The 12297-nt window shown below is 42.9% G+C and overlaps 2 protein-coding genes across 2 annotated transcripts; one reads left to right on the top strand and one right to left on the bottom strand.

Annotated features, from left to right (window-relative positions):
- The first annotated feature begins 638 nt into the window (after window positions 1-638).
- LOC121548277 (adhesion G-protein coupled receptor G2-like) lies at window positions 639-2577 on the top strand. Its single transcript, XM_041859696.2, has 4 exons — window positions 639-1085; window positions 1203-1272; window positions 1352-1632; window positions 1960-2577. Exons 1-4 carry the CDS (start codon window positions 827-829, stop codon window positions 2145-2147), a joined length of 798 nt encoding a protein of 265 aa, XP_041715630.2. The 5' UTR covers window positions 639-826; the 3' UTR covers window positions 2148-2577.
- An 85-nt stretch (window positions 2578-2662) lies between these two features.
- Window positions 2663-9090, bottom strand: LOC121540905 (zinc finger BED domain-containing protein). The gene is made up of 3 exons (XM_041850044.2): window positions 8803-9090; window positions 3430-3894; window positions 2663-3304 (listed from the first exon to the last, which is right to left on the bottom strand). Exons 1-3 carry the CDS (start codon window positions 9044-9046, stop codon window positions 2865-2867), a joined length of 1149 nt encoding a protein of 382 aa, XP_041705978.1. The 5' UTR covers window positions 9047-9090; the 3' UTR covers window positions 2663-2864.
- Between the last annotated feature and the right edge of the window lie 3207 nt (window positions 9091-12297).

The raw sequence follows: 12297 nt of genomic DNA, 5'->3' as shown, positions 1-12297 counted from the left end.
ACAAGCTTCACCTGGAATGATTTTCCAACAGTTCCCACATATGCTGAGCACTTGTTGGCTGCTTTTCCTTCACTCTGCGGTCCAACTCATCCCAAACCATCTCAATTGGGTTGAGGTCAGGTGATTGTGGAGGCCAGGTTATCTGATGCAGCACCCAATCACTCTCCTTCTTGGTCAAATGGCCCTTACACAGCCTGGAGGTGTGTTGGGTCATTGTCCTGTTGAAAAACAAATGATAGTCCCACTAAGCCCAAACCAGATGGGATGGCGTATCGCTGCAGAATGCTGTGGTAGCCATGCTGGCCCTAACAGTTTCTGAGCACCGTTTGTCACCGTTATAGTCCAATTAATGTATTGTTTAGTGTTGTGTTATGTAGTGGCTTTGCTGGCATGCATCCCCAAAATCCCCACCAAGATTCACATGCTAAAATTGCCACTGCACTTTTTGTGAATATGGAACATTTCTGGGACCTTTTATTTCAGCTCATGAAACATAGGACCAACACTTACATGTTGCGTTTATATTTTTGTTCAGTGTAATATGCAAATGGTATGCAGATAGTCTTAGGATACTAAAATCATCATACATTTTATGTGCAACATGATGTCCCTGCTCCCACAGATCCCTGCTGTGAACCTGAGTGAGGACCATGTCAGGACGCTGAGTGTGCTCACCTGTATAGGTGGAGCCATCTCTGTGTTCTTCTGCACCATCACCTTACTGAGTCACTGCCTGCAGCATGCGTAACACCTCTAAAGCAAACGTACACACATACAGACGCACACAATCTTTCTCTCTTTCAGACGGAAATCTACTGACCATGCCATGCTGATCCATCTCCAGTTGGTGGCATCTCTGCTGTTGCTCAACCTGCTTCTGATGAGCAGTATGGGTTTGGCCTTTGTGGGCCCTGCCTCTATGGCCCCTGGCCTGTGTCCTGCCGTGGCCGCCCTGCTGCACTACTCACTGCTCTGCTGCTTCACCTGGATGGGCCTGGAGGCCCTGCATCTGTACAGGCTGCTGGTCCTGGTCTACAACACCTACATGAGACACTACCTGCTGAAGCTGAGCCTGCTGGGCTGGGGTAAGAACAGCACTGTCAGAACAGATAACGCCACAGTTAAACAGTCAACAACAGTTCATATGTACAGACCAGCAGTAAACTGAAAATCAAAAGCCTCAACAATCGGTCTCCTCTCAGGTGTTCCTGCTTTGGTTGTATCCATAGTCGCCGCTGTCAGTACAGATTTCTATGGGCTGAATAACGGAATGTGAGTTTATTAACAAAACACATCATATTGGTGCTTTGCATACCAGCCCTCAGAATGACTTTCTCCCTCTGATACACAGGTGCTGGATCAAAGACTCTAATGTGCAGTACGGCTCTGTTGTGGCTTACCTGATAGTGGGCTTGCTCTTCAACGGCACCATCTTTATCATCGTCATCACAACGACGCTCCAGCTGCGCTCTGTGATGTTGCCGCAGCAGAAGAGGCGGAGCTGCAACATCACCTGCAGCGTTCTGGGGCTGACCTGTGCCCTGGGCCTCACCTGGGGGCTGGGCTTCTTCTCCATGGGCTACACCAACCACGTCATCCTATACATCTTCACCATCCTCAACTCACTGCAGGGTAACCTATCATCCTTATCGGAGGGAGCCAATGGCATACTTTATTTTCGTAAGAGTGAGAAAACAAGCAAGTAACATAGGGGTGAAAGATATCCTGTACATACAGATGAACAATCTAAATAATGCTTATTCAGGAACATTGCAATTTTACATTTCTAACACTGCAGATAGCAATAATGTACTGCTGAGAACTGCTGACATGGTTTCAAGCTCCACAGACAAGTATGGCTGTTCTACACAGAGTATTTCTTTCTGAACATTCAGTAATGTTGCGCTCTCCGGATACACCTCTGCTCGTTAATATGACACTGCTTCCTGTTTTCCACAGGGTTCTTCCTGTTCCTGTGGATCTGTGTTAAGAGACTGCGGGGGGCAGAGCCGAGTGCCATGACAACTGGACAGAGCTTTAGCACCCACATTCTCTCCGATGGAAGCGAGGTCTGGCCCTCTTCTGGAAGAATGAGGCAGTCAGTGCCTCCAGAGGGAGAAATTGCTGCAAATACATCGAAGTTCTGACCAAAAGCTCACTTTAGTTTGCGACGCTTTAGCTCACTGAGATGAATGGAAGTCTACTAATGGAAATGAAGTACTGTGAAGGAAATGTTTTGCTTCAGTCCTATACAGTACATCACATAATAGTTCAATTAATTTTAAAGCAGATAATCACTAAGAAAGAACGCGCGCGTTGTACTCCTATCGTTTAATTTCTTCCTGTTAAAATGAGATGCGGTTTTCTATGCCATGATGTATGCACCTTTCACCTAAAGCCTTCTATTATTATTTCCCTGGGATGGAAAGGGGGGTTGGATTGGGGTCGGGGGTTGGGACTGTTCCCAGAGATGAAAATAAAGTATGAATTGTAATGATTGTACACTTGAATTCTGTAATAAATATACATATATTTAAAAAAAGACTAAATATGTTACACTCCTAACTCAAATGTGTCACTTTGTTCTATATTACAATGGTTTAATGGTTGGTGGTCTTCTGCACAAGGACTTACTATACTCCTGAACTAAAAACTCCACAACTTAATGACATGGTACAGGTTTATTTTCATTAAAAAAAAGATACAAAAGTATTTATATCACTAAACCCCCTCCTGAGTGCATTCACCACCATCTCCCACCTTTAAGAGAGAGGTGTTTGAGTTAGTCTGAATGCATGGTGATAGGATAGGTGGTCAACTTCTGAACATCACAGTATCGTCCTGTTGGCTTACTGAAACATCCCCTAACCAAGAACCTCTTCCCTCATAGTCACCTCCTGTTCCTGTACCACGTCCCCCTGGAACAACCCAGTGGTTCGGTCCACTGTCTGCACCGGACTCCTCTCTTGCCCAGACTCCCTTCGTAAGCACTCCAGCTCCTCCCTCTCCCTTTGCATTCTTTCCTTCTCCATCTGCAGCTCCACTCTCTCTCTCTGCAGGTCTTCCCTCTGCCTCTGTAGGGAGCGGGCCTCCTGCTCCTGGCTTCTCCTCAGGGTCTCTAGGGCCTCCTTCTCTGCAGATGCCTCTCTGGTGTTGGCCCGACGTAGAGTCTCCAGGAGCTCCCTCTGCTGCTCCAGCGCCCGCGCCTCCTGCTGCTGAGCCCTCCTCAAGGCCTCCGTCAGCTCACGCTCACGCTCCAACACACGCACCTCCCCCTCACATGCTCCCATCACATCAAATGCATCTACAGAGAGAGAGAGACAGGAAAGACCGCATGAAATCAAGAGCTCAGGTTATACAGAATACAGTATTTTGGGATCAATTTGAGCAACACTGACATGCACACATACATACAGTCATCAGACTTACCTGGAAATTTCCCTGGGCTTTGTTTCAGTGCAACCCCTCCAATTCTCCTTGTCAGGTTGGTGTGTTTGGGGCCTGAGTCACCGTCTTTGCGCAATGTTTTATGGATGCCGCTGGTCTTCTGTTTCTTGATGTGGCCCTCCAGGCGAGCAAAGGCCTCTGGATGTCTCTTGGACAAGTGGCGCAGCAGGTTGCTGGTGCTGCTCTGGTGCTGGATCTTCTCATTGCAGATCAGACACAGCGCACGGTTCTGCTCCTCCAACCGCTCGTAGTGCGTCCACACGGAGCTCCACTTCCGGCCGGATGGTGCGGCCCCTGCACCGCCCTGGCCCACAATCCCAGCCCCGCTGTCTCTGACCACAGCATGATCCTCTGCTGCCTTCAGGATGCCGTTGATGGCGCTTGCGATGTCTGCGTCACTCACCGAGGCTGCCTGCTCTGGGGGCTGCTCCTCTAGTGCTACCTCCACTGAAACACAAACAGACCAGCAAAAAAAAGTTACTCCACTGAGGACTGTCTGACTAGCTACCTTATCTTACAGCTAACTACATGGCCAAAAGTATGTGGACATCCCTTCAAATTATTGGATTCTGCTATTTCAGCCACACCCCTTTAGGTGCAACAACTGCTCAGCCACGAAGTGGTAGGCAACACAAGCTCACAGAATGGGACTGCCAAGTGCTGAAGCTCGTAGCTCATAAAAATTGTCTGTCCTTGGTTGCAACACTCACTACCGAGTTCCAAACTGCCTCTGGAAGCAACGTCAGCACAAGAATTGTTCATCGGGAGCTTCATGAAATGAGTTTCCATGGCCTAAGTTCATCATGTGCAATGCCAAGTGAGGGAGATTTTTTAGTGGACTATGAGATAAAACTGAGTTAATCACGAACATATAGTTAGAATTCTCTGCTGCTAGACAATAACTTAATTGGGTAATTTCACTGTGTGTATGTGTGGGTGAAGTGGGAATCTGACCTAGGGTCGAATTGCTCGCTCCTACTTAAATCCATGGCCGTCCTACTTTATCAGAGACTGAAACCAGACTGTGGCCTTTTGCCTCTCTCCTCAAACAAAGTGAAATAGCGGCCAGGGTTGGACAGAGTTCAGGCTAAACCTTTGTCTCTCCTTGGCTATCTTCTTGATTGATTACAGCATGATGGGGTGGGGTTTGTGTATGTTTGAAAGATTAAGTATGGACCTGTCATGTCCAACAATCAGTCTTCAGGTCAAGCCCGGGAGAGCCGGGGTTGAACAGAGTTTAAACTAAACATGAGTGTTTTTGCAAGATAAGGGATTGATTGATTGTATTAATATTGATTCTGAACTGAATGAAAGTCGAATTTAGCCGCCATCATAGACAAAAGAAGTGGGCGGAGCGATAGAGAGCTGGAAACTGAAGAGGGAGGGATTTTGAGCTAGAAGAGATGTGAATGGGACTATATAGCTGGGGAAGAGAGAGAGAGAAGAGGGGGCTACTCTGCAGACCAGCACGGGCTTTCTTGAATTGAAATAAAGTCAAATCTTGATTCTACAAAAACTCTGGAAGAACTAAAGTATAGTGATTAATTTCCACAACACAAGCGTCAGCTGGAGTGGTGTAAGCTCACCGCCATCGGACTCTGGAGCAGTGGAAACGCATTCTCTGGAGTGATGAACCACACTTCACCATCTGGCAGTCTGGACAAATCTGGGTTTGGTGTATGCCAGGAGAATGTTTACCTGCCCCAATGCATAGTGCCAACTGTAAAGGAGCAATAATGGTCTGGGGCTGATTTTCATGGTTCGGGCTAGGCCCCTTACTTCCAGTGAAAGGGAAATCTTAACGCTACAGCATACAATGACATTCCAGACAATTCTGTGCTTCCAACTTTGTGGCAACTGTTTGGGGAAGGCCCTTTCTTGTTTCAGCATGTCCCCATGCACAAAACGAGGTCCATACAGAAATGGTTTGTTGAGATCGGTGTGGAAGAACTTGACTGGCCTGCACAGAGCCCTGACCTCAACCCCATTGAACACCTTTGGGATGAATTGGAACGCCAACTGCGAGCAAGGCCTAATCGCCCAACATCAGTGCCCGACCTCACTAATGCTCATGGCTGAATGGAAGCAAGTCCCCGCAGCAATGTTCCAACATCTAGTGGAAAGCCTTCCCAGAAGAGTGGAGGCTGTTATAGCAGCAAAGGGAGGACCAACTACATATTAATGGACAATATTTTGGAATGACATGTTCGACAAGTAGGTGTCCACATACTTTTGGTCATGTAGAGTATTTTACATGAAGTGCCTTCAGAAAGTATTCACACCAATTGACTTTTTCAAAATGTTGTTGAGTTACAGCCTGAATTTAAAATATATTACATTTAGATTTTTTTGTCACTGGCCTACACACAACACCCCATAATGTCAAAGTGAAATTATGTTTTTACAAATGTCTTAAGTCAATAAGTATTCAAACCCTATGTTATGGCAAGCCTAAATAAGTTGAGGAATTAAAATGTGCTTAACAAGTCACATAATAAAGTTGCAATAATAGTGTTTAACATGATTTTTGAATGACTACCTCATCTCTGTACCGCACACATACAGACTATTGTAAAGGTCCATCAGTCGAGCAGTGAATTTCAAACAGATTCAACCACAAAAGACCAGGGAGGTTTTCCAATGCCTCGCAAAGAAGGGCGCCTATTGGTAGATGGGTAAAAATAAAATAAAAAGCAGACCATGGTGAGGTTATTACTTTCACTTTGGATGGTGTACCAATACACCCAGTCACTACATAGATACAGGCGTCCTTCCTAACTCATTTGCCAGGGAGGAAGGTAACTACTCAGGGATTTCACCATGAGGCCAATGGTGACTTCAAAACAGTTACAGAGTTTAATGACTGTGATAGGAGAAAACTGAGGATAGATCAACTTTCATTGTAGTTACTCCACAATACTAACCTAATTGACAGCGGGGAAAAGGAAGCATGTACAGAATAAACTATTCCAAAACATGCATCCTGTTTGCAAACAAGGCACTAATGTAATACTGCAAAAAATGTGGCATAGCTATTATGTTTTTGTCCTGAATACAAAGTGTTATGTTTGGGGCAAATCCAATACATTACTGAGTACCACTCACTATTTTCAAGTATAGTGGTGGCTGCATCATGTTATGGGTATGCTTGTAATTGTTAAGGACAGGGGAGTTTTTCAGGATAAAAAAGAAACCAGTACAGGCAAAATCCTAAAGGAAAACCTGGTTCAGTCTGCTTTCCACAAGACACTGGGAGATGAATTCACATTTCAACAGAACAATAACCTAAAACCCAAGGCTAAATCTACACGAGTTTTTTTACCAAGAAGACAGTGAATGTTCTCGAGTGGCCGAGTTACAGTCGACTTAAATTTACTTGAATCTGTATGGCAAGACCTGGTTGTCTAGCAATGATCAACAACCGATTTGACAGAGCTTGAAGAATTTTGAAAATAATAAAACTGGGCAAATATAGCACAATCCAGGTGTGGAAAGCTCTTAGAGACTTACCCAGAAAGACTCACAGCTATAATTGCTGCCAAAAGTGCTTTGCAAAGTCGTGAATCAGGGGTGTGAATACTTATGTAAATGAGATATTGCATTATTACATTTTGTATAACTGTGCTAAAATTTCTAGAAACATGTTATCACATTGTCATTATGGGGTATTGTGTGTAGATGGGTGAGAATTTGTTTTATTTAATCCATTTTGAATTCAGGCTGTAACAAAATGTGGAATAAGTCAAGGTGTATGAATACTTTCTGAAGCGACTGTAGCTACCTAGCTCCAGAGATGGGACCAAGTCACTATTATTCAAGCCACAAGCATTTTATACAATAAATATGTTGAAATTACAATATCACTGGAGTCATGGCAAATAAATTTGTGCCACTTGTGTAGCCTACCTGGAGTTGGCAAACAGATTTAATAAATAGCCTATAACTCCGTTTTTTGTTGTAGCCTTGTGTATTATGCAATTGTCAATGGCCATGTTAGTTAATTAAATTGGAAGTTATCAGTTGTGATCATGGTCACAGCTCTATAGCAAATGTATCATTCTCCACATTTAAAGTCAGTTTCATTGTGGACTATTCCCTGAAATTAGATGTTGGCCTTTCAGGGGCTATAGGCTACCTGCATCTAGATCAGCAAACCATGGCAAAGTTGAAGTGCAATTATGAATCCAGATTTTAGTCAGTAGCCTATGCCTATTGAAATAACAAGTCAATCTCGCAAATAGGCCATTTATACCAGTTTGTAGCCTTACCATCTGGCACATAATGAAGGCACAATTGCCAGAAAGCCTAACATTCGTTTTTTTTACGTTTGTCCAAGTGTTTCTTGCACAAATATTGAGATCCTCTATCCAACTTCATCACTCAAACTCTCCTCTCCTGTCAGATGTATCTATAGTTATGCACATGCGCAAACAGGATTTATTTCCAATTATAAACTGTGTGGTTTGAGCCCTGAATGCTGATTGGTTGAAAGCCATGGTATATTAGAATGTGCACCATGGGAATGACAAAAAAATTACTTTTTACATTGTTAACCAGTTTATAATAGCAATCAGGCTCCTCAGGGGTTTGTGGTATACGGCCAATATACCACTGCTAAGGGCCATGTCCAAAGAACAGCCCTTAGCCGTGGTATATTGGCCATAGCACAATCCAGGTGTGGAAAATGAAAGCTCGTAGAGACTTACCCAGAAAGACTCACAGCTATAATTGCTATAAAGGCCTTATTGTTTTAATCATAGCAGTCAAAACAATTTAAATCGACATCCATTGATGGAAAATGATCTGGAGAGTTTAATAAGGGCGATTTATCTTTTCTCTTGCAACATTCTTAAACTTGGAGATGGAAAACCGAATTTCGCTTCTTAACCTACTTCTTACAAAATTACGTAGATATTCCTTCTTAATTCGCTCGATAAAGTTATGAAAAAGGTTTTCATGGGAAAATGTGGCAACTCCTCTGTTGCTGCAAAACAAATTTATTTTGTGGGCAGGTTTTCAGAGGTCATTAGGTTAGACATTTTAGCTCGACCTGGCAACACTGCTTGGCTTGTATAATTACCCTAAAGTTGTAGACATGCTGCCCGAAAAGTAAGTGGGAATGTTATCACAAATCAGTTCGTAGATCAGCATGTTTCTCCCGGTCTATGCTATGTGGTACAAATGTGTGCTAGCTAGTTAAGTTAGCATCTGGCCTAACACAATGGAAACATTTGACGTAATAGCGAAACACCGTCTGTGCATCAAGCGTGGGTTGACGAATGAAAGTCTGATACGCTTTACTTTCGCATAACCAGATATTCGAGTATGATAACGTCTCCATAATATAAATCATACCATCACAATAGTCTTCATTGCTAATCATCATTGGTTGACTGTTGTCGTCCGCCGCCCCAGACCGCCTATCTTTTGATGCTGCTGCGCTACTATACTCATTCAGGTGTTTACTACGCAAATGCCTTAGCATGTTCGTGGTGTGGCCGCAATGAAGGACGGTCTCCAAACACAGCAGACAAGTCACTTTCTTCTCGTCTACGGCTCTGAAAAAAGACCAAACGACACTTCGCTTTCTAGGAGCCATCTTCCCATAAGCGTCTCGTCGGTCGTCACTAGTTACCACAGCCACAAAGTAATAAAGGCCGCCTATTTCTAAAATGTATCTTATTAAAATGTGATTTTAAACCTAACCATAACTGTAAGCACACTGCTAACCTTGTGCCTAACCTTAAATGAAGACCAATTCTTTTTTACGATATAGCCCATTTTGACTTTGTGGTTGTGGTAACTAATAGACGTCTCGTCAGCAACACCAAAAAGGTACTTCCGGGTCACGGAATTTCTGAACTCTTCTAAATTAAGTCCCCCACGTTATAGTAGAAAATTTAAATAACCCGTATTTATTATTGATATATGAAAAATAATTGTCTAAACATTAAGTGATTCATATGTTCATATTTAAGTGACATTTCCATTCAATGTGGGTTTTAAAACATGTTCTATGGTCAAATAAATGCCCCCAATGCGAATTGAATAAATGTTGGCTTACAGAGCAAAAACTATTCTAGGTGCCGCAGTAAAATTATTGTAGGGAATATTCAGTAGGGTCTGTAGAATGTATTCAGTAATGTCTGTATATATATGTATATATACACTACCAGTCAAACGTTTGGACACAACACCTCAAAAGTTTGGACACACCTACTGATTCCATATGTGTTGTTTCATAGTTTTGATGTCTTCACTACAAAGTAGAAAATAAAGAAAAACCCTAGAATGAATAGGTGTGTCCAAACTTTTGACTGGTACTGTATACAGCACACCTACAGCACACATACTCACACCTACTGTATACAGTACCAGTCAAAAGTTTGGACACACCTACTAATTCCAGGGTTTTTCTTTATTTTCACTATTTTCTACATTGTAGAATAACACTATGAAATAACACATATGGAATCATGTAGTAACCAAAAAAGTGTTAAACAAATCAAAATATATTTCATATTTGAGATTCTTCAAAGTAGCCACCCTTTGCCTTGATGACAGCTTTGCACACTCTTGGCATTTATATACACTACCAGTCAAAAGTTTGGACACACCTACTCATTCAAGGTTTTATTTTTATTTTGTGGAGGCCAGGTCATCTGATGCAGCACTCCATCACGCTCCTTCTTGGTAAAATAGCCCTTACACAGCCTGGAGGTGTGTTGGGTCATTGTCCTGTTGAAAAACAAATGATAGTCCCACTAAGCCCAAAACAGATGGGATGGCGTATCGCTGTAGAATGCTATGGTAGCCATACTGGTTAAGTGTGCCAATTCTAAATAAATCACATACAGTGTCATCAGCAAAGCACCCCCACACCATAACACCTCCTCCTCCATGCTTTACGGTGGGAAATACACATGTGGAGATCATCCGTTCACCAACACCGCGTCTCACAAAGACACGGCGGTTAGAACCAAAAATCTCAAATTTGGGCTCCAGACCAAAGGACACATTTCCACCGGTCTAATGTCCATTGCTCGTGTTTCTTGGCCCAAGCAGGTCTCTTCTTCTTATTGGTGTCCTTTAGTAGTGGTTTCTTTGCAGCAATTCGACCATGAAGGCCTGATTCACAGTCCCCTCTGAACAGTTGATGTTGATATGTGTCTGTTACTTGAACTCTGTGAAGCATTTATTTGGGCTGCAATTTCTGAGGCTGGTAACTCTAGTGAACTTATCCTCTGCAGCAGAGGTAACTGTGGGTTTCCATTCCTGTGGTGGTCCTCATGAAAGCCAGTTTCATCATAGTGCTTGATGGTTTTTGCGACTGCACTTGAAGAAACTTTCAAAGTTCTTGACATTTTCCGTATTGACTGACCTTCATGTCTTAAAGTACTGATGGACTCTCTTTCTCTTTGCTTATTTGAGCTGTTCTTGCCAAGGCATAGGGTGACTATTTGAAGAATCTCAAATATAAAATAAATGTTGATTTGTTTAAAACTTTTTTGGTTACTACATGATTCCATATGTGTTATTTCATAGTTGATGTCTTCACTATTATTCTACAATGTAGAAAATAGTAAAAATAAAGAATAACCCTGGAATGAGTAGGTGTGTCCAAACTTTTGACTGATACTGTATATATGCAAAGAAAATCACAGCACTCCCCACCCCCAAACATCTTCCTGGCTATGACACTACACCACTTCTAAAATCTTAACAACTTGTTGATCCTGCCCTGCTTTTCTCAGTTGTGTAGGGGAAAAATGCTGACACACAAACAGTGAGCTGCTTTATTAGTGTGCACATTATTATGTGCAGAAACATCAAAAAAGAGACGGAAGTGCAGAATATGGACTTGATATTAAATAATAATGACAATATGAAATTATATTTTGGGTTTGTGTCATGGTAGGACGCATATGTAATATTGGTGGAGTTCATTTTGCATGGCCCGGTGCCCAGGTGAGTGGAGATTTCACTTAAGGACCAATGGTATGGTCTAACACAGGGTTGCCCAACCGTGTTCCTGGAGAGATACCCTCCTGCAGGTTTTCGCTCCAACCCCAGGTGTTACTAACCTGATTCATCTCATCAACCTGCTAATTATTAGAATCAGGTGTGCTAGATTAGGGTTGGCGCAAAAACCTACAGGACGGTAGTCTCCAGCAACAGGGTTGGGCAGGTCTAACATATTCAAATGCCCGCACAACCAGGGCACCGGGCAATGTAAAACGAACTCGCCCATTGAAAAGACAGCTGCATTCACGCCACTGCTCCAGCAATTTGTCTACGATTTATCTCGGTCCATGTTGTTGTTGCTGTCATCTTTGCCATCATTTTGGCACAGTTTCTAAACCCAGAGACGCAACGTGAGACTTCCGGGAACTCTTGCGAAGCAGACTAGGTAGACCAGGCCGGGTACGGGGTTTGAGAAGTCAATGAAATAAGTGAAAAATTATTCCTTAGTTGTTAATTTTCTCGAAATCTATAGGCACAAACTAGATTCGAGCCAATGTCTTAAGTAGTTGAACATGTTATTACTCCAAACTCGTGAAAGTAACTAAATGAAACGTTTTCATTTTCGTCAAAAAACACTTTATATCGAAGGAGTGCCTTTGATTTGACATTTTTTTTTATTTGACGCAGTTCGGCGCGAGACGACGGTTAGACCCGATGACGTATTTCTGCACATGCGCTTAGCTAGCCGACGTCGCCATGACATCGCCTACAAGTGTGATCAGGGATTTCTATTGGATACGCAGTTTTAGCCTATCTTCATACTCTTGTCTTTGATTTTGGTGTCACATGCTGAATGCGTATTGGCAGCAATCCTTGCCCAATCGC

Source organism: Coregonus clupeaformis, chromosome 26 (genome assembly GCF_020615455.1).
Source record: "Coregonus clupeaformis isolate EN_2021a chromosome 26, ASM2061545v1, whole genome shotgun sequence".
In the NCBI taxonomy this organism is placed as follows: domain Eukaryota; kingdom Metazoa; phylum Chordata; class Actinopteri; order Salmoniformes; family Salmonidae; genus Coregonus; species Coregonus clupeaformis.
The sequence above is the reverse complement of the archived record's forward strand: the minus strand, read 5'-3'. Positions and strand labels throughout refer to the sequence as shown.